Source organism: Caloenas nicobarica, chromosome 24, assembly GCF_036013445.1.
Source record: "Caloenas nicobarica isolate bCalNic1 chromosome 24, bCalNic1.hap1, whole genome shotgun sequence".
Lineage (NCBI taxonomy): Eukaryota > Metazoa > Chordata > Aves > Columbiformes > Columbidae > Caloenas > Caloenas nicobarica.
In genome coordinates, this window is record NC_088268.1 from 5,829,780 (window position 1) to 5,851,769 (window position 21,990).

Genomic DNA, 21,990 nt, shown 5'->3' on the forward strand with positions numbered 1-21,990 from the left:
GGACCTGCGGAAATCACGGGGTTGCATAAGAACCAGGGCACGGTTACCAAACCGGGGCTGGAACAGGACGCAGGTTTAATTTTAAGCATCGTGCGACCTTTGGACCATCAGTGATATCTGAGGCTTCACAGAAAGCTGACACCTCCACGCTTGCGCTGTCTCGGGAGGAATCATTTTTCACAGATTTTTGCCTGTACGGAGTAGCTTTAATACAACCGCAAAGAGGCGAACTGATTCTTATCTCCTTTCTCACAACTGCTACCCACTGTCTGAAAAACCTTAGGGAGGAAATTCTGTAGAAAACCTAAAAAGAGCTGACAGGGAAACAGTGACGCTGCGGTCAGGGCAGGACCAGATCAGAAATAACACAACAGGGACATCTCCTGCTCAGACAGGAATACCCTGGATTTCGCCACACGGGCTGCTCGAGCAGACACGCAGGTTAACACCGCTGCAAACCCTTTGAGAGCCAAGTCCTCTTTTTCAACAGTTTTTTTCTAATAAACCCCATAGCTTTATCAAAGCTTATGGAGAAAGTTGCCTTTCTGGTAAAGGCATTAAGTAATTCTGATGGGGCGCGGGAGTCTGAAGCACGGAGATGCAAGCGCGCTGGTATTTCACAGGGAAAGCACAACGTTTGAACGCGTGGCCCTGCACGGCGTCGCTCAGGGCGGGAGGCGGCCGGGATTCCTGCTGGAAAAGCCAAGCCGGCAGCGGTTCCGTGGCGAGGCCGGCGGCTCCCTGTGCGAGCTGCCAGCGTGCGGCCGCGGCTCTCGTGCGGCTCCCGATTCACCGGCGCAAACACAACGCCCCAGTTTTCACTCGCGTATCCCCGGGAACGCGCAGCACGCGGCGCAGGACACGCGGGGACAAAGTCACCGCCCAGCGTCAGCTGCCCCTCGGTCGCTGTTCTCAGACCGGAGGCCGGGCTGCGGCAACCTGGAGATGAAACGGCAAAACGAAGGTTGCAAACAGAAACGGCGCTTGGCCGTAACGCGCTCGCTTTGCTCGCGAGTCCGGCAGAGCCAGGACCGCGGGTCCCGACCGGGCGTCTCACGTCGTGTTACTGGTTGCGGGGCTGTCACCAGTTTGGGGTCTGTGCTGCAGTTTGTCCCGACTTCACTTGGGGGATTCCTGCACTTGGATCAGCTCTCACCAGAAATCTAAATGCGTTAACTCCAACAGGGCTTGGGGAGAAAGCGGAAAGTCTGATAATTTTAGCTCCCCGCATGCCCATCCTTCCCTTCTTTTAATAAGTTTTGCAACTCTTCATGTAGGGAAAAACGGCTGCTGTGCATTTCTGAGAAACACGCCAAGTTATGGCTTTGGAATGGAGCAACAACTCATTTCCATAACCTGCCCACGCTACTCAAGAAATTTTACTAATTAGTTTTTGCTGCATTAAAAAACAAAACCAAAACAAGCAAACAAACCAAAGCCAAACCATGTGCACAAGGAAAACCCCAAACCACAGACACACACCCCAGATCTCCAGAATCCTCCCCCAGCTGATTTTGGAATTGCAGCTGAAGAGGAAGGTGCAACATCCCCCGGTCCCTCTTGGCACCAGCACCGTCAAATGGCAATTCCGAATGGCTGAAAGTGACGCAGGACACGGTTCTCTAGAATTATTCGGGGAATGCACAGTGCCAGACTCGCTGTCTTTCATGTAAAAACCCCGTGCCGAGCTGCGGCTCTGGGTTCCAGGCTGCGCGCTCTGAGCAGGACGCAGATTTCGCATCCACACACGACCTCCTTACAGGAGTTTTCTGCCCAGTAGCGCATCCTGTACCCCAGAGAAACAATAACTAAAAAATATTATATGCCCACTAAAAAAAAAATCATCAGGCTGTAAGGACAGAGGTCTGAAGAGCTTCTGTAGGCACTCCTGGAAAAACAGTAGAGCTCAAAGTTCAGAAGCAGATAAGATATAGGAATAAAGTCATGTTTTCCATTAAGAATCACTCACATCTTAATCATAGCGCAGTACAGAACAGGCTGAAAAAATGTCAGCTCATTTTGTCTTGAGAACGGGCAAGTGTTTATTGGCTTCACCTCCAGCAGCTCTCGGCCCCTTGTCAGCTCTCCAGGTGCGTCCCAGGTAACGAGGAGGGTCTGTTGACACCATGTCAAACCACGACAAGCTGCAGTTAAGCGGGTCAGACAGTTTAATCTTCCGCAGAAAGGAAGTTCATAAGTCTCGGAAGGAAAAAAACCACAAGGTGTATCATTGCTATGGACTAAATACTAGAAAAAAACTGTCCCAGATTTTAGAATTCTGAATAGCAGCCTAATACTGTAAATTTATTGAGAAGAAAATCATTTTGCAAAACCGGAATACAATTGATTTACCAATAATTTTTTAGCATTTAAAAATCATTTAATAACAGGCCTGACCATAAAATAGTGGCACAACAGAAACGCAGTTGCAAATGTGACGTGGAATGCATAGAACCCTGGGGCGGAGCAGCCACAGGAAATATAACAGTCACCATCACGAGGGTGAATCCACTGTCATAACTGGCTTTTTCTTCTGGAAGGTAAGAGGGTGTATATAAATATCCTAGAGAAAACATTTAAAAAACATTGTTTTATTTTTCAGAAATGCTGGAAAGGGTTTCAGCTCACTCAAAAATTAGTAGGTTTGTTGAGCCAAAACTGCCCTTCCTGGTTCCTAAAGTTTCCTATGCGAGTTATGGAAAACCCAGCGTTAATGATTAGGTGGTAGAAAATAGTGAAAAACACCAACTGAGGAGCCAGCTCTCCACAGACAGAGGACGTGGTGTTTCAAACACAGTGCTCAGCAGCATCGACCTGGAGAAGTCATGCTGGCAAGAATTTCCACCATTTCTGCTCTCTTGAAAAACCATTAATGGCATTTGTCACAAAAGCCCAGTTCAGTACCAAGCAGAACGGGAAGGTCGACACCTGCCCCTGAGATCTCTGGACGCACCGTTCGCTGGGATTTCATTGAAAAAGCAGCACAAAGAGCAGGGATTTTAAGAAAAAGAGGACTTACAGTACGTTGGGTCTCTGTCTTCGCTGAAGGCGGCACCAAGTTCCCAGATTGCATAATGCTGCTGTATTTAGTTTTAGTTGCAGAGAAGCACAAACCTGACACAGTAACAGCTCCTCAGGGTTCAACCCGACAGACCCGGCGTCCCAGCCCTGCACTCAACTTGTCCTTCCCCCTCGTCACCTCCCGGGATCATGAACAGCTTCCTACCCTACAGCTGCCAGATTTGCCCAACGTGTGACTACAAGCCCTGGAGATCATCCCATCGTCGGACGCACGTTCCGCTCACGGGACGGAGCTCCACGTGGCACCCACAGCGCTCCGGCAGCTTCTGAACGACGCGGCTGAACCACTTGTCCCGCTGCAACCTCTCGCTCTTCCACCCCACCAGGCACGAACACCCGACTCCCCATCTCCCTCAGCTCCCCGTCCGCGCAGCCGCGGGGAACACAAAAGGCCACCCGAAGAGCAGCGCCCGACCCCATCCCCAGCTACAAACCCTCCCACCCCTGCGGAGCAGCAACAGCGCAGCCCAACAAGCTTAAGAGAGACCGGGAAAAGGGAAACGTTACGGTTAGAAGGGAAAAGAAAAAAAAAAAAAAAAGCTCTACTAAAATAAATTACGTAAAGTTCTGAAATCAACATCACTTTCCAGAGACTCTCAGGTTCCTTTCTTCTCTGAAGCACCTTTTAAGTTGTATGGTTGTAAGAATAACTTTAACTATAGAAGCTATATGCATCTTTTAAGAATCACATTTTGATGATTATAAAAATTTATCTATTATACAACATAGGTCCAGCTACACTGAAAAAATTACACCGCTTATTGAAATACATTTCATTTTAGAAACAGACTACTAAATAGGTCTATACAAAAAACTCTAAAATAATTTCTGTAGTAAAATAAAGAGTGTGTTAGGAGAGCTACACAAACAAGAAATTTTTTTGCCTTTCTTTATAATGCTCAAATATACTGTGATACGTGGCTGGCTCACTCCATAGCCGGCACCAAAAGCTGAAAAGAATCCATTACGATACACAGTGATACAATTAATGCTCTGTATTAATCTCACAGCCTTTCCGATTAGTACAAAGAAAACCAGGCCTGTCTCCTCTTTGAGGAGAAGTCCAGGATATAAAAGCAAGCATACCTCATCAGCTGATATGAAATTATAAAATTCCACAAGTCTCAGTATCTGAAATTTATAAAAGTCACCAGTAAAACTCAAGCAAATCGGGTTTCAGTCCTGTTGGTTCCCAGGTTCAAGCGAGCGCTGCCGATCCAAACCAGCATTTCCTCGTTTCCGAACTGATTCAAGGGAAAAATCAGGATCATCCGCCGGGGCTGGGAGAAAGCCAGCGATCCTCACCCCTCCTCGCGCCCGGGAGGCCCGTTCCCATCGCGCGACGGCAGCGGCGTCAGTGGTGCTGTGCCGAGCTGGTTTTCTCTGCCAGGTGCCGCAGAAAGCTGTCCTCGCTCTGGCCTCTGTGATTTAAGGGCTCGCTCTTAAAAAGAGCCGGAGGAGGGGGCAGGTGCGGGACCGGGGGCACCGGGAGGTGGTGCGGGTGGTGAGGATGAGGATGCAGGTGAAGGTGTGAGTAGGGGTGCGGGATGGGGCGCGGGGGCAGCGTGCTGACGGGGTTCAGGCTGACGGGGGGCGCGGGCGCGGCGGCCGCGTTCACCGCGGCAGGGACCGCGGCGGCAGAAGTCACGGACAGCGGGATCTGGGCAGCGGCCGCCACGGTGACGGGGCTGGTGACGCGGAAACACTTCTCCTTGTGCGCCTTGAGCATGTTGGAGAAGCGGAACCGCTGGCCGCACACGTCGCAGGGGTACGGCTTCTCCCCCGTGTGAGTTCTGCGGTGCCTCTTCATGTTGGGGCGGCTGGTGAAGCTTTTCCCACAGATTTCACAGATAAAGGGCTTCTCTCCTGCCGAGCACAGACACGGCAGTCAGGCAGGCACGGAACATCTGCTCGTACTTACTGACCGTACTTCTGCAAACAACCTGTGGCCTGTCAAACCCACCGTGGCCACTGCCTTCAGCAAATAAAGAGGCAGCTGCTGCACAGAAGCCCTCGGTCTTTACAAAATCCTCTCTCACCTTTGGATTTTGATACACGAGAGGCTCCTCCAGACCACAATAAAAAGGAAGGAAGCCCAACCTCTCATTTTCCCCCCAGCGAATGACAGGACAGACAGTTCGATTTAACAGTAAACTAACAGATTAACCTTTCCTGTCTGATTTTCTAGGGGGGATAACAGTTTTGATCCCCAATTCCAAGGAAGGGAATACAGCTGGAAGTACAGGAAGGATTTTGTCCTGGAGGTACTTGTTTTTTCCCAATAAGCTCTTACCAGTGTGTGTTTTCATGTGCTCATCAAAGTACTGTTTCATGTTGAAGTCCTTGCCACACCACTGGCACATGAACTGCTTGTGCCCGATGTGGATGCTCATGTGGGAACGCAGCTGGTACTTGTACTGGAACCTCTCGTCGCAGTTCTGCAAGAGAAAATCAGCAACCGCATGTTCAGGTGTCACGCAGCGGGAAGCAAGGCAGCCGTGTGTGAAGGAACAAATACCTGCGCTGGCACACGCACAGACCCTCGCTCCGACACTGAATTTATATTATTTAACGAGAACTGGGTCTGCACTAAAAGTCCGCTGGCAAGGAGCAGGGAGCAGCCAGGAGCTCCAGCTGCTGCAGCTGTGGGAAAGGCCGGTCAGAGATGCGGTGACGCCAGCAGCACAGCGGCTCTGCCGGTGCCGGTGTCGCCGGCAGCACAGCGGCTCTGCCGGTGCCGGTGACGCCGGCAGCACAGCGGCTCTGCCGGTGCCGGTGTCACGGGGCGGCAGTGCAGCTCTGGCAGGATCTCTGCGGCACATCCCCACTAGAGGACTCTGCTCACCAGCAGAACAGCCGCTCCGGACCGCAGCCCTGCTCTGCAGCTGGTGCTTATTGCTGTGAGGTGGTTTCTTGTATTTATTTATTATTTACTTCGTTTATTTTCACTGTCCCCACTTCTGTTTCAAGTTACTGGGCAGGACAGGATTACCCTAATTCGCATCAGGCTTTGCTGTGAACACTGAGGGATTCCAACCCTGCTGTGCCGTGCGCTCACTGAGAGCAGCGCGACAGCGGCAGCCAAGCAAACCCAGCGCGCCCGTCCGTTCCTGCTGGGTGTGCTCCTGCTGCGCCCTCCACACGAACGGAACTTCCCCCACATTTTACACAACTGCACCTCGCGTACAAGTCAGTCAATTCAGTTTCCACCCACATGCCCCACTGACAGCGTCACTCATTTGGTGCCTTACGCTGCCGTATCTAAAGGCACAAGCAGTCGCTGCCTCACCTCACATCGGAAGGGTTTCTCTCCAGAATGCTGCAGGGAATGTACTTTGAGAGACATGCTGCGTTTGAAGGATTTTCCACAGGTTTCACATGTGAATGGCATGTCCTTGGTGTGTGCTGCAACACAACAGTAACGTACAGAGGGTCACTCAAATGCAAACAGCTCTTCAACCAATTTTTTCTCCAGTGCTGAGCAGGAAAACGATTAGTACTGTACAGCTGGTAAGCATATATACATCAGTACACATACAAACATACACAATCTGCCTGCTGTCACCACTACAGTCTTGAACTTTTTGCTAAGGATAAAGCTCAGACAGCTTAATTCGCCTTATTATTTTTCTCCCCAAAACAGCAATTATGAGGCAAGAGCCACAAAGACACGTAATGAGGCAGAACCAACAGAAGCAACGACCAATAACTCACCAACCATGTGTTTCCGCACGTGGGCCATGGTGTAGAACTTTTTTTCACAAATCTCACAAGAGAATTTCTTTTCTGCATATCCGTGGACAATCTTGATATGTTCATGGAGGGACCAGAGCTTCTTGAATGATTTATTACAGGAAACGCACTGAATGAACGGGATAAATAGAAGGAAGTTTAAATTAGAAAGATTCAAGTTTGAGGAGTTATCTTCCTCTTGCGTGACAAAAAGCAGCCCAGAACAAGCCAGACTGCCGTATACTGTCTCAGACCGCACTTCGCCTCACGTTTAGTGTTTCACACTTGAAACAACTACCCTAAGCAAAGCCAGATCACGCAGGATGAGAGGACGTGAACACGCGGCGTTCTGGTGTCGCCTGAAGAGCACGGCGGCCGCTGCACCCACTCATTCCCACAACCGGGCAGCACATGAGCTGCTGCACACCCTTGACGGCCCCACTGGCGCGGACGGACCCGCGGATGTGGAAGAGGACGTGCTGACCACCCAGCTGCCTCCAGCTCGTCTGCACGTCCAGCCCCGTCCTGCCGCGAGCACCGGGACCCGCTCAGGCCAGGTCTAACACCAGGGCCCAGGCCAGGCTCATCCTGAGCTGGGCTCATCCTGAGCTGGGCTCAGGGCAGCGTCCACCCGCAGTCTGCAGGGCCGCCCGGGGCCCGCACGGCACAGCGACTCATCACCTCCGTCCTTCATCTTCTGACTCTTCATTGACACGTATCGGCAGCACCGTAGGTCTAAAACGACAACATGCAAACAACGTTTTCATCTCTTCCCACAACTGCTGTGAAACATCCAGACAGTCAGTGACGAGCTGGATCCATGGGCTTTCATGCATCTCTTTTTTTTCCTCCAATAGTCAGTTCTTGCTAAAGACTTGATTAAAAAATTCCCTGTACAGTTCTGAAAATTCCAGAATAACCTCAGTTGTAAAACTTGATAGCAGACACCTATGTGAGGATGCTCAGTCATTTCCACCTCTGAAGAGGAAGGAACCTTGGCTTGGTTCTCCTGTTGGTTGTTGGGATGTTTGGGGTTCTGGATCCATCTCCAAGCTCCCGCCTTCCCCCGTGGGAGGGCCGGGTGTTAGTGCAGAACCAGCAAACACCGACGGTTGTTTTTCCGCCGTGCTGACTCCGGGAGAGCCGCTGCCTCTGCAGGAACCTGCCAGGAGCCACCGCGAGAACAAACCGTCGTCTTTGGGGGAAAAAAAGCCCCTAGAGATTAAAGCAGCGCTAAGAAATGATCAGAACTCCTTCCATTTCAGGTGACGCAAGCCCTTGAAGCAGTCAGTCTGCAATTTAACTGACAATCAGCATCAAGTAATTCAGATCCCCAGTACCAAGAGCTACTACAGAGTGTAAGATGACAACAGAAAGCCTGAGAAAGTGCTAATTTTGAAAGGATGAAAACCAGAAATTACCTGAAAAAACAGACACATTCCACCACTTAGATGAAAAGCATAGAGAGGAGCCAGCCACGTTCACCAGTTCAATTACCACTCCATAGCGGAACCATTTTTTTCCCCGAGACAAAGCTCCATATCCCCCTTGACATATTAAACCCTACATTAATGTAAAACTTTCATATCCCCTTACTCCCTTTGCCAAGTGTAATAAAAACAAATTAGCGGGCAGCTGTGAAACACATTCCAAATCTCAGGACAGACAAAAATAATTGCTGAATATATCATGAAGAGGACCAGCAGCGCTTCTAGCACTACAAGTATTTGGGAAAGTTGCTGGACCGGATTCTTCTGGTACTGGATATAAAACACAATTTTTACAATTTCTTCTTTTCCTTTCACTTTTGGACACAAGCGTATGGGCCCGTGGATTTCAGGATACTCCTCCATTCTGTACCACACACAAACTACTCGTTAATTCCTGTGAAAGTCAAGAGATTTTATGCAGTGAATGAGCCACCTGGATGACAGGGCATTCCTTAAATTTATGTTCAAATGTTCTCTGCTACAGTAAACTTTGGAAGTATTTATTTCAAAAATGGCAAGGACATACTGAAGCGTTTATGCATTTTAGTAACTAGCTCAAGACTCATTATCTTATATTATACTCCTTCCTGCAGTCTTCCTCCTCTGAGCTGAAACATAAGGAAAAATAGCAGTGTTATACAGGGCTGCATTGGGGTCTGATGGCAAAGAGAAATGGCAATAAATATTTCATCTGTCTCCCACACAGTGAGAACTGAATACCAAGTCAGTTCAGCATTTCAGCAAACAAACAAAAAAGTCTTAAATCTTTCTGATAAAACTCACTGGACAGACAAAAAAACCCCCTCGTTGCCTTACAAACAGTCACCATTTCAGCTCCCAGAACTTGAGCTCCAGCTGCTCCGTGCTGGGATGATTTCAGGAGGAGGTGGCAACACTGTGCCCAGTTCAACAAGGCAAAACCTCACACTGGAGCCGCCAGATAAAACAACAGTGCCCCCAGTTACGCCAGAACACGGGCGCCTGCGAGCAAAGTACAAACCGCACATGAATCAGAAACTCTGAAACTCTTTCCACAACTGAAACTTCAGAATGGTTCTGTTACAACACAGGCTTCCATTGTTGGATAAAATTAAAAGCTGCAAATCTTCTGGTGAGAAAGAGCAGAGATCTGTATACTACCAGTGAGATTTACTGAGCTTTTCACAGTGGGAAAAGGGCAGGCCCGGGAACAGCTTTAGCTGCTGAATTCATACACTTGTACATGCACACACGAACGCTTCTGTACATCACTTGTATATTATTATCTCAGTAGGATTAAAACGTTACATTTTAACGCCAGTTCCAATCCTGACTGCACTAGTTTCTTTCTCACCTGCTTGCCTCTCCGATATTGTACAAATTTCTGATTCCAATACCAGCAACGTGCCATAACTCTGTTCTCTGAGACCTCACCTGTACTATGTGGCTGAGTTTCAGGACACTGAAATACTTTGAACTTTGAAGCCAGCGGCAGCTGCAGGTGCTCAGCACCTGAAGAAGGAGGTTTCTCCTGTCAAAGGACTCTGCTGCACATGCACTTGTTTTCAGGGCAGTTACTCCTGAGTCTGACACTCACTAAAGGAGCTTTGCGTCCTCCCCAACTCGCAGTTACATACTAGAGCAGCTCTGCCGGAGCAGACGTCAGGCGTACACTGTTCCCTGCAATTTACGTCTTTTGGAAGACACCAGAGTGTTGATACGTAGAGACAAGGTCTCGGTCAGAACCTGGTCTGCACAAAAGATTTCCCCCTCTGAAGTGTCCGCCAGCTGTATCCAGGGCACGACAGAAGGTCTGGAAATCTGGCAAGCAGGTGAGCAAACCTACCTGGATATTTTTTTCACAGTCTGTTTGCTGGTGAAGGGACAGCTCACTTTCTAGCACAAATTTCTTCCCACATTTGTCGCAGATCTGCATGCGCCTGTGAGTGACGTTCATGTGCTTCTCCAGGTACCAGCGTGTGTTAAACACCCTGGGGCACTTCTCACAGGTTAAAGTCTCCTTCTCTTCACACTTTGATTTCTGCACAGGTGCCTTGGGCTCCTTTGCAGCTTTCTTCTTACGCTTGGGGGGCTCCACACTCTTTCTACGACCCCTTGTAGTTCTGGGTGATGGGGAAGTTGTGGCTGCTGCAGCAGATGCAGCTCTCCTTGTTCTCCTTTGTGCAACACTAACTTTTTCCACTCTTTCCTCTTTTTTCTTCTGCCTCGTATTTTCCTCATAATCACTACTGTCTTCAGTGGCCTCTTCCCCACTGTCACCCTCCTCTTCCTCACTGCTGGTCTTAAGAACAGCAGTCTCTTTGGACTGGGAGGAGACACCCTTCTCCCCTTTTGATACATTTAATGTTTGGTTGTTAAGGTTTACCTCTACTATAATCTGCTCCCTTTTGTAAGTCACTTCATCTTCCTCCTCTTCTTCCTCCTCAGAGTCGCCAGAGTTTTCTCTATCTTCTTTCACAGCCCGGACCTCTCCTACCGATCTGTTCTCCCTGAAATACGGCTGCTCCTCTCTCTCATGGAGATGCGGTTTGCTCATTTTGCTGTCCACCAGCACCGAGTAAGGGCTTCCTGACTCCCGCTTGTACACCTTAGTGGACAGGTCGAGTTCCTGGCTGGCACCGTGATAGAACGGGGGTGGCACTTGCCCACGGCGACCGTCCTCCTGCGCCATCCCTGCTACATGCGCCGCGCAGTTTTCAACCAACTGTTGGCAAGAATTGGCTGTTTGACTCATTTGGGAGGTCCTGATTCATGGAGCACCTTTAATCCCAGAAAACCAAGTAAGCAGCTTTAAATCAGGATGGACTCTCAAGAATGACGCCTGTTCCATCTACACAGAATGAACAAAACACGATTCTCTGCTGGTGTTTAGCACTGATGTGTAGGTCACAGAATTCCGGTATTATGGCAAGAGCAGAGCAGTAGTAATTATTCTTCTGGAGAAAGTTGCCAACGAACCGTTGAACATTTTATCTATAAAAGACAAGAGAGAAAACAAAGTCAATTAAAAAAAAAAATCACTAAATTCTTCAGCAAGTTCTTTTGAGTTTGTATTATATGACTGGGGTAAAGCACGGGGTATATTATCTATGTGCTGTATCTGCTGGGGCTGGACTGTCCTGTAGCACCATCCCAAGCAAGCCTGGCAGTCAGGTACAAACATGCACCTTTTGTGGGGGTCGGAACTGCTGCTGGACTCCCGAGACGCGCAAGGCAGGTTCCTCATCTCAGAACGACCGTTCTGCGCCCCGCAAACACCACCCACACCGGCTGACGCGTCTCCCGGGTCTGCCGAGGTGCTGCCCCCCAACCAGGCGCACCCCTGCACAGAAACCTCCCCATCCCGCCCCACAACGGGCACGTCCACCGCACAGCGCTCCCTTCATGGGATCCGCATGAAGAATTTCAATGGAGACGCTGCAGCTCGCAGCACTAAATCACACCAGGAACACCGTGTCCCCCGTGCGTTTCCACCTCAGAGATCCTCACACAGCCTCCTGATTTAAGGCACTTATTCTTTTGTCTCGTTCTCCCTTCCCCCAGCTGCTCATTCCTCAGTGCGGCAGCCAAACAATATTACATTTGCCCGTCTAAATCTCACTTGCAGTTATCCAAGTTGGAACCGGACCAGGACAGCGTTAACTTCCTCTTGCAAAAACCACCACGTGATCCCTAATGAATACAAGTAATTAAGCTCTCACATCTATTTTTCACCAGGACAATTACATTTTGGGAGCACAGCATTACAACACCAAGCCAAGACACTTGAGCAGATCAAATCAGGAATACGTTGGAACTCCTGACCAAACAGCACACTTGGAACTAAACCTGCAACTAGAGGATGCAGAAGAGAATTTAGGACAGAACCTAAGAAACATCCCATGACTAGAGGACAAAGAAGGGCCTCAACAAAACATGGATGGACCAAGCAGCTCCATGTGAAGAAAACTGCATCCCCAACTGGAGTCTGAAAATGTCCCTGAGGCTCCACTTGCGCTGAGTCCAGCACAGGTATGAAACACTCGGATTTTGCACAACAGTCTCACCATTTCTTTATTAGTACTCTTGCAGCAACAATAAGCCCCACCAACCTAAAGCAGTATTACAGACAGGGATTTTTATGATGAATTTCCTTCCACATGCTACCAGGTTAACTATTCTCCGCACTACAAATGCAGTAACTTCCATCCAAATACGCTTAGATACAATTTATATATTAGTTTAGCTTTTCCTTTAACAAAATCTGATGAATTATTCAGAAGCTCAGAAAATCACGATGTCATGTAGAAAATGATACCCGATTATTTCCTCAGCATATGAAGCAACTCTCAAGTTGCAGCAGCAAACTGGGAACATTAACAGAATATCGCTATCAGAATACTGCTGTGGGACAGCCAGAAAGGCAAAAACTTGTCACCAAAAGGAAGCTTTGCTTTGCTTCCACCCTGCACTTACTGAAAGTCGAAATATTCTCTTTACACATCCTGCCCTCACTTCACCTCTGCTCGTTTAAGGAATATTCTGTATAATAAACCACTTTGTATGAACGCCGTACCACTTCAAATGAAAACAACAAAGGGGCTTATTCCAAGTTATCAAAGCTGTTTGTTCTCAAAACCACTTCACTGTGCAGAACCAACAACCCACTGTCGCTCTGAGCCTGGGCCCTCGAGGGAGCCGCAGCTTTCCAACAGCGGCAAGCAGAGCCCTCCCTGTACGGTTAACGCACACGGCATCAAGCAGAGCCCTCCCTGTATGTTTAATGCACACAGTGTAAGGCAGAGCCCTCTCTGTATGTTTAATGCACACAGCGCATGACCAGACTGCGGATAGTTCTGAGAGACAGGGCTTCAAATGCTGCCCAAAATATTGTAGCACAAGATTTTTTTTCCCTTAAGTTTCTAAGTCAGTATTTCCAAAGATGCTAAACAGTTTGGGCTCACGGAATGAATTTCAGACACACTTCAAAAGGGAGCAATATGGGTTCTGATCAAAATGTAAAAAGAAGGCACAGTTTCAAAGCAAACTCAAAGAAGCCTATGAAGACATAAGACTGAGGAATAACTGTATTACAAGCACAGTGAACCTACATCAACACTTGGTAATCTGAGATCACACAAGAAAGGTTTGCAAGCCTATGAACATGAAAGGCTCAACCCAAGGTGCAGCCAGGGGTGTAGGTGGAGACGCACGTGCCCGCGGGAGCCGCGCTGCACACAGATCTTTCTTCTGAACAAAAACCGCATCTCTTCACCTTATCTGTGCTAAAAATAGAGCGAGTCAGAGCAGAGCGCGCTGGCAGAATTACCTGCCCCGCTTCGGCTCGGCCTTGAAACGGGCACAGAGCGAGCGCGATACACTGAGGTTCGTGACTTCACATGACACGTCCTTAGTCCGCCCTGAGCAGGACCAGCCTGACTGCCCCACTATCTCCCACTTTCATCTCACCTGCGATCTGAGTCCCGGCAAACACCCACCAGAGCAGACACCGACGGAAAGGCAAACACTGCTGCTTCCAGCCGGGTGTGAGTGACACAGCTCTGCAGCACATTTCCTCAAAGCACCAAAACACGAATGCTTTCTCACTACAGCTCTTAGGCAACGTGAATTATGAATAGTATATTAGCGAGAAATGCATAGAGATTGCAACGGGAAAACACACAGTGTTTGTGAAGTGGTCCTGTCACCTGCAGTTCAATTTATCAGCAATGTTTCAGAGCACAGGGAAAAAAAAAATAAAGTTTCACTGCACTTGCACAGTTTGCAGAACAGGTGCATGAAACAGAATAGTGCAGAGGCCCAGCAGCTCCCGCTCAGTGGGAAAACACATCTGGTGCGAGTTACATCATGTCAGCGGATGGTAATCAGGCCTATAACACAAGAGGGAATTATTTATATCAGCGTACAATCACTCCTTTCTTGTGCATCTCAGCTGCTTTATATGCAAAAAAACAGAAAATATGCTCTTAAGTGGTAAGTTTTATCTGCAGGCAGAGCCCCAGTCAGCACATCCTCAGGGTTTTTGCATCTCTATGGGTGAGTGCTCAAGCCCATGTAAATGCAAAATAAAGACTGACAGGACAGATCCTCAGTCCCAGTCACCTGGAGATGGATCTGAGCAGGGTCAGCACCACGGAGCTGCAGGAAAGGAGGGAGCAGGGTCAGGATCTGTCCTGTCACCTGGAGATGGATCTGAGCGGGGTCAGCACGGCGGACCTGCAGGAAAGGAGGGAGGAGGGACGGACCTGCTGGGGCGAGGGACTTTGCTGACTTTGGGAATACGGCGTGACACAGCGAGAGGAGATTTGGAAACAGCATTCCCAATTCCTGGGATTGTTCTGTGAAAACCAAAAATTATCACTCTTCACTGCAAGCTCAAAATGCACTTGGAACAGGTTTTCCCATCAACTCATAGAAAAGATCAGACATAAAATGGTACGTGGCACTGTGGCTTGGATTTTGGCGAAATTAAAGCTACGCCACATATTTGGGCATCTCTGTCCCAAATGGATTTGTCTGGGTACAACTAAGCGAACCGACACGGACATCATAAAAACCCAACAACGCTGGCAGCAATGACAGTACTGCAGGGAGTCTTGGCAGGGAAACAAAAGGCTGGAGAGTGAATAAAAACCGTCGAGTTCTCCAAATAAAGGCCCGGGCAGAAGGGCGTTCGACGGCTGGGTGACAGCCCAAGGTGCCGTACGGCACCTACACTGTCCCACCTTCCAGCTGTTTGTTTCCACCATTTCTAAAACGATCTAAAATAGGTATCTTGCTAACTCAGCAGGCAACATATTTTCACTGTATGGAGCTGGCCATTTGCCTGTAAGTCTTTAAAAGTCTAATGGAAAACGAAGCAGACCACATTTCCAATTCCAGAAAAGTGCCTTATATAACATCCTGCAGCTAAAAACTATGACAAAAAAGCTTCAGGCTTTTTCCATTTCTTAAGATGATTTATTTGGCTGTATGTAAAAATCTGGTTTGAGGGACAAAGGCTTTCAAACCAGCGATTTCCAGAACTGTGAATCTGGAATTTTTTCAAGCATTATCTCCACAGAAAATAGTTTCAGAGGTTGCCATTTCAGAATTCAGCAGCGTTATAATCCCTTAGCTTTTGCAATCAGCTTTCTGTTGGCTATGAACTAGTTTGAGACACGAAAGCATGAACCTCAACGTTTTTCTTTTTTCTTCTTGTTCAGTGGCAAGATTCCTTTTTGCTTTAAAAACTCTTGCTTTCATCATTATCTGCGCACATATCTCGAAGACTAGTAAAACCTGCACCAAGATGTGAAACCATCTATTTATATGCAAAGATGCCAGCGATTCCACTTCTTATTAAACATCACTAACTCTCAGATTGCACATGATTACACTAACAAAGTTGAAGGAAATCTCTCATCAGGACCTGCACTTCTTTCCCCAGGTTCGCATTGTTACACTAGATGTTTATCTGCGGCTCTGAATATGCAGATGGGGAGCAGTTGGGGAGCAGTTGGAAGCTCAAAGCCCCGGCAATTGTCTGCCCAGCAAGTGAAGCTGCGGCGGAACCTGCGCCTGGGTTCAGTCTGCAGGGAAGGGCTTTCTCCTTGGGGTGAGCTGACACCAACCTGGCCAGAAATAATAAACCTTTACATCCAGAACAGAGTCACCAGCAGACCTGCTGTCCTGGAAGGACTGTGGAGAAGTTCAAGTAATCAGGTGTTGACAAAGTCTAAACGTGCCAACACCAAAGCTCCCCCATTGTGTTTCTCCTTGCACAATGTCACAGCGCTCCTGCGCACCCAAGAACCGCTCGCTGTGGTTATCTTCACCGCCGATTGCTGCCTTGTTTGGAGCTACTCAATCTCCTGAAACATTACACACACAGCTTGGTTTAGATGCAGCGTCAACTTTTGGGAAAACAGTCGGTCTTGCTTTTCTAATATTTACATAATTTAGCGCAGCGTGTTTAACAACATACAAATGTATCAGCTTCCCAGAAATGCTGACCAAGTACCAGTGCTTCAGGAGACCTCCTGTTTGCACCTATTCCAGCTCTGCAAACCGCAAGTGTCCCCAGCCCTGGCTCAGTCCCTGGGGACGTACGGGGGTTCAGCAGCTGTGACAAACCCGGCGCTGCGCCATGGCAGCTCCACCGCAACCTCCGCACGCTGACCCGCTGCTGTCCTCAGCCATAAATACTGGGTTTATTTCCAGTTTTTCCTCTAATTCACTATGCAGCTATGGACATCTTATCTCCGCTTTGTATTCAAATTTCCTTCTGGGCAAAGTGAGGACAATGATCAGTTAAGGCCAAAGTTATTTGTTCATTTTAATCTGATCCAAGCCTGTCTGGATGCCAAAGAAGGCCGTACGCTCTTTCCCTATTTGTATGCCAACGCCAGCATTCCTATGGTTGCAAGGCGAGATGCCTTGGGAGATCAGTCTGCCTGGAAAACAACCATTCCTTGGGATAAGTGTTCAGCTGGATGGGCTCTCCGAACCAGCTCACCTGCTCGGCGGTGCAGGAATTCTACATCTCAGCAACAAGATGCTGTCTGTGCAGTCTCGGGGGAGACAGAGAACACTTGAAAAAAGTGCCAAAATGTTTCTCTTCCCTCTTGGCAAAAAGGACCAACTGCTCCTTACCATCCTAAGCAAGACAGGGAACAACATCTCAGTAAGACTGGGGTTATTTGTGCGAAGGGAAGAAGGGTGTCCACCGACAGCAGGGATAATTAACTTCATTTTATTGTCTGAATTTAAAGTGCTTGGAGTGTGGGATAATAGAAGTCAGTTGTGCACAGGAGAGATTATGTTAAATGATTTTATAGCACCATACGTGGGCTAGGTAACTCATCAAAGATAAGTAGAAGGCACGATCCTTCACCAAGAACTCTGCAGGTAAGAGGAAAAGCTACGAAAATCTGAGAGGGGGAAAAGGAAACACACTGGTTTAGGAAAAGGGTTTTTAAAAAGGCAAGAGAAAAGGTGAGAGGACAGCAAACAGGAAAACACAAGAATTGGAATGAGTTTTGAAAGGTACGAGTGGAAGAGAAGTGCAACAAGGTATGTGTTAAAACAAAACTTCTGGTAAAAAGTTGCAATTAAATTCAGAACTTAATTTCTCTCAGAGCTTTGAAATGCAGTCAGCACAGCACTTCACTCTGACTAAGAGATTTTGTCCTGCAGCTGGTGAGTGTGAAACGAATGATGCAAGAGATGCACGTTACAATAGAGCAAACTAGAGATTCTCAGCAGCCATTTTTACTGTTACATGACATGGGCAATAAAGGTTGATCAGGATACGTTTCCGTCCCCGCTAAAGACTTGGGAAGTCACATCTACACACCACAACGTGTATTTTCATCAGGGCATTGAATCTAACCTCACCATTGATGTGAGAAACACCTCTAATTTGCTAGCCTGAAAAAGCAAAAGAGGGAAAGTTACTGGAATTAAGGGGAGAGCTCCGATCACAGCACGGAACAGCGTCGTTTGTTAGGACAGAACCAGAAAAACGACACAGGTATGAGCAGGAAGGAAAGCTGCTGCTTTAAAACATGCATAGCAAGAAATCTCTGCATCACTCACAAACCATAAATACTTGTGTTCAGCAAGCGTCCAAAACTCTGAGAGAGCGCCAGGCGCTGACAGCACCTGCGGAGTCAGGACACTGGACACTGACAGCAGCCGGGCTTGGTTAGAAATCACCTGCCTTCTACCAGCAAAGTTCACAGGTGCCAGCGTATGCAATTTGTCTTCAGACAGCACTATTAAGACACATTTCATAATTCCTTGTTCATCACATAAGCACTGAAAAGGCTTAAATAAGCAGGACCTGCAAGCGACAGTGGTGTTGAGCACTGCTTTTTGCTGCGTTCCCGAGAGCAGGCTGCCCAAGGAAACGCAGAGTCCTAGTGAGCGTCTGCACCTGCAAGACTCGGTTACGCTCCAACCCAAATATTTGCAATGTTTTGTGTACAACTTTCCCATAGAAGATGGTGTGTGGATCCATGGACGCTTGTCTGTGCATTTTCAACTATAAAACTTTCTGCTTGTAAAAAAAGCAAAGGTCTACTACCTTGTCCTACCAGGCCACCTGTCTTTGCAGAGGTACCACAAATATTCCTCCAAAATTCCACCTGCAAAACTTCCTGTTCACTTGTATTTAGTACCTGGGACAGAATGAAATTGGTTTAACAGGTTTTGTCTCAAATGCTAATATGGATCCTAATTCCAGTAACCTGTCTTCCAGTAGGCCCGCTCGCCTTTCATATTCATTCCTAAAAATCACTTTTCCACTGAAACAATCAAGTTTCAAATCTTAAAAATACAGAAACAGGAGAGCAAGACAGCGCAAAGCGCTGAATGTTCTGAAACCTCCTTGGGGAAGGGCGGCTGGGAACGAGCTGGAGCTGCAACTGGGAACGAGCTGGGGCTGCTGGAGCATGTTTTTAAACAGCGTTTGCAACTCCAACAACAAATCATATTTTTATTAAAATGTTCCTAAAGGCATAAAATTTGTCACTTTAGACAAAACACCCCTTTATGTTAACAGAGATTAGTTATTTAGACTTTTGATACAATAAAGGAGTTATTGCAAAGTTTTGAAAACATGTAAGCCTGGTATTTACAGTGGAAACAGCTGGATGTCAGGCATTTGGATCCACAGAGAGAGCAGGTTAAAAACTACAGACTTACTGGAAACCGGTGTCTGAAATAACTCAGCCATGCGGCCTCAGGACATCACAGGGTGGTCTCAGCTGCAGACAGGAGCTGCTCAGTGGCTGCTTTCATATTCAAAGTGCATAACTTCATCATCATAAAACGACCTCCACATAAAAATCCACATTTTTTCTAACTATCGTGGGGAAAAAAACCCCAAACTTTCGTATCATAAGATTCTGAAAAAAAACAAATAGTGCATATTTAGCAAAATATAAACTAAGGTTGTTTTAAAAAAAAGGATTATTTTATTTAAAATTTACTTCGTCTTCCATTTAGAAGCCAAAATCTGGATCTTGTAGGTAGAGAGCGGTTTCACAGCACAATACATTAAGAGATCAGCTGCTCTGTGCTGTAGGAATTTAACCAAGAGAACGGTTATAAAATATTTTAATACAGTAACAATCCTCCAAATCAGGTTGCTAGAAAACATATCCATCTTCTCAATTGGTTGGTACTTCCTCCCAATTACGTCTATTTTGTGGGGTTAGGTGAAATGTATTCTTTGATGAGGCACGTTACAGTGTGCCACAGAGAAATAGGTCACTGATGACATGTAGTTTTGTAATCACCTTAAATATACCTGTGCCTATCTCAGATATGCACTGGTACACCCCTCCGCCATCAGGCACTGACACGGCACGTGGTACCAAGGATGGGAGATGGGATCTTGTTTACGGAAAGCATTTATTTAATGCAGTTGGACAAACCCAGTCCTTTAAACATGACATTTTCCTACTCCACAGCCTTTTTAACCACGCCAGCATCCGCAGTCCTGCATCTATAAAACGCGTTTTGTTACCACCACACAGCAGATACCTCCAGAGAACGAGCACGCAAGTTCTACACGTGAACAATCGAGCTGCAACCAGCACGGTGGCAAATCAAGGTGCACAGACCACCCCTCACAAACCCACGCTCCTCCATTCCGCACGCAGACCCACCACCGTCCTGATCCACCGCGCATACACCACTGTCAACAAAGCATGTGCCAGTTGCTGTTCCCAGAACAATACAGCTCAGGTCATCCCCTGGAAGGATAAAAACGCGCGATCCTCACACCCTGTATGTCTGCAGCACTTCCCTCGCTTTGACTTCAATCACTTCTCCTGCACAGGATGCCAAGAGTCAGTTGTAATTTAAGATGCTTATATAATGCTCCTAAGACCAAGGAGATGTGGATCTTTCAGCACATCTTTCCACTCTAACAATACCTGTACCGACACATCCACAGCACCAAAAGTTACACACGACCCAGTTAAAAATCAAAACAAACCGCAAACCCCTCGGACGCACACGCCACAACATCTGTCCTGAGAGCAAAGGGAAACATACTCGAGCGAGAGCCGGAGGAAGAAAGAAAACATCTGATTTTTCCTGCTCGCCCCGGCCGCTGGAGCCGGTACCGTCCCGTGCCCCCAGCTCCCGGTGACACCTCCAGCCGGTGCGCTTCAGCCGCGCCCCCCGCAGCGCCGGGGACGCGGGGCGGGCGGGGCTGCGCGGCCGGGACAGACCGCGGGAGAGGGGCGCGCGGCCGCGGGGAGCCGCGTCCCCCCGGCTCGGTGCGGTTCGCTCCGCTCCCTCCCCCGGCAGGTGGCACAGCCCCTCCCCGGGCACCCCCGCGGGGCTCCCGGCCCGGGCCCGCCGCTCCCCCCCCCCCCGCCCAGCCCGCTCCCTTCCCGGCCGGGAGGCGGCTCTGCCCCGCTCCCTCCGGCACCCACCCCCGGCCGGGCCTAGCGCTGCTCGGCGGCCCCGCCAGGCCCGAGGAGAAGGGGGAAGGAGATCCCCGGCCGAGCGGGCGGCCCCGCACTCACCCAGGCCGATCCCCTCAGGGCCGCCCCCGCCGCCTTCCATGCCGGGCGGCGCGGGGAGGGGGGCGCGGGCGAGGCGGCGGAGGGCGGGTGGAGGCGGCGAGGCGGGAGGGCGGAGGGCAGGGCGGCCGGGGCCCTCCCTCCCGCGGTCCCTCCGCTCGGCCCGCTCTGCCGCCGCCGCGGCGCTGGAGCGGCCGCCGCCTCGGGCCCGCGCGCAGGCCCCGCGGGCGGACGCGGCTCGCGCTCCCTCGCCGCAGCGCTACGTGGCCGCCGCCGCCGCCGGTCTCGCGACTCCGCCGCGCGCACGCGCGCGCGCGCGTGGCCGGCTGCGGGCGCGCGCCGGGGAGGCGGTTGCCGCGCGGGGCGGGGGGAGCGCGCGCGCCCGCGCCGCGGAGAGGCGGGGGGGGGGTGGAACGCACGCGGACACCCATAGGCTGCCGGGAGCGCATGCGCCGTCGGGCGGTCGCCCCGCGCACCCCCCCGTCCCGCGCGGCGCCGCTCACCTCGCGCCGCGCAGGTGAGGCGGGGGGGCTGCGCATGCGCGGGGGCCGGCGCCCCGCGGCGCTCAGGTGAGGCGGCGCCGCTCCCCCCGTTACCCGCTGAGGTAATTAGAGCGGCCGCGCTAATTGCAGTCAGCTGAGCCGGGCAGGCTGCGGCTCACCCCGGCCCGCGCCGGTGAAGGCCTCTGCTCGCAGCCCGGGCCGGTGCGAGGCCCCGGGGCCCCGCTCCTCACCGGGACGGGGGGAAAACGCCTCACAGCGGCCTCGGGCGGGCGGTGACGGAGCCGCCCTCGGGAGCCAGGTAAGACCCAGCGCTGAGGCCCTGCCCGGTTCGCCCCAGCCAGAGGAGCCGGGCGCTTCTGTTCCTGTGCCAAACCCCAGCTCCCACTATTCAAACCTTCGTCTCCCCTTCAAGTAATAACTACTTAACTCTGGCCTGTGGTTTCTTGATTACACCCACCTGCAGGGCCCAGGCCTGGTGTGTGAGGGAAATGTGACAAGAAGTAAAACCCCATTTTTTGCTGGTTGAGCTCCCTGCTGGTGGCAGGTGCAGGGCTCACGAAGGGCCGGGGCTGCCTGGCCGGGCTGGTGCCGCTTCTCCCCGGAGCCACGGAGCCTCCGCAGCCCCGAAACCGCCGCCGGTGCCGTGTAGGAGGGAAGAGC

At 49.8% G+C, this 21,990-nt stretch overlaps 1 protein-coding gene across 1 annotated transcript; it reads right to left on the bottom strand.

Annotated features, from left to right (window-relative positions):
• Positions 1–2,276: 2,276 nt before the first annotated feature.
• On the bottom strand, positions 2,277–21,118 carry ZNF652 (zinc finger protein 652). Its single transcript, XM_065651300.1, has 6 exons — positions 20,831–21,118; positions 10,129–11,276; positions 6,796–6,943; positions 6,371–6,486; positions 5,375–5,519; positions 2,277–4,947 (listed from the first exon to the last, which is right to left on the bottom strand). The coding sequence occupies exons 2-6, from the start codon at positions 11,035–11,037 to the stop codon at positions 4,436–4,438; spliced, it is 1,830 nt and encodes a 609-aa protein (XP_065507372.1). The 5' UTR covers positions 11,038–11,276; positions 20,831–21,118; the 3' UTR covers positions 2,277–4,435.
• Positions 21,119–21,990: the final 872 nt, after the last annotated feature.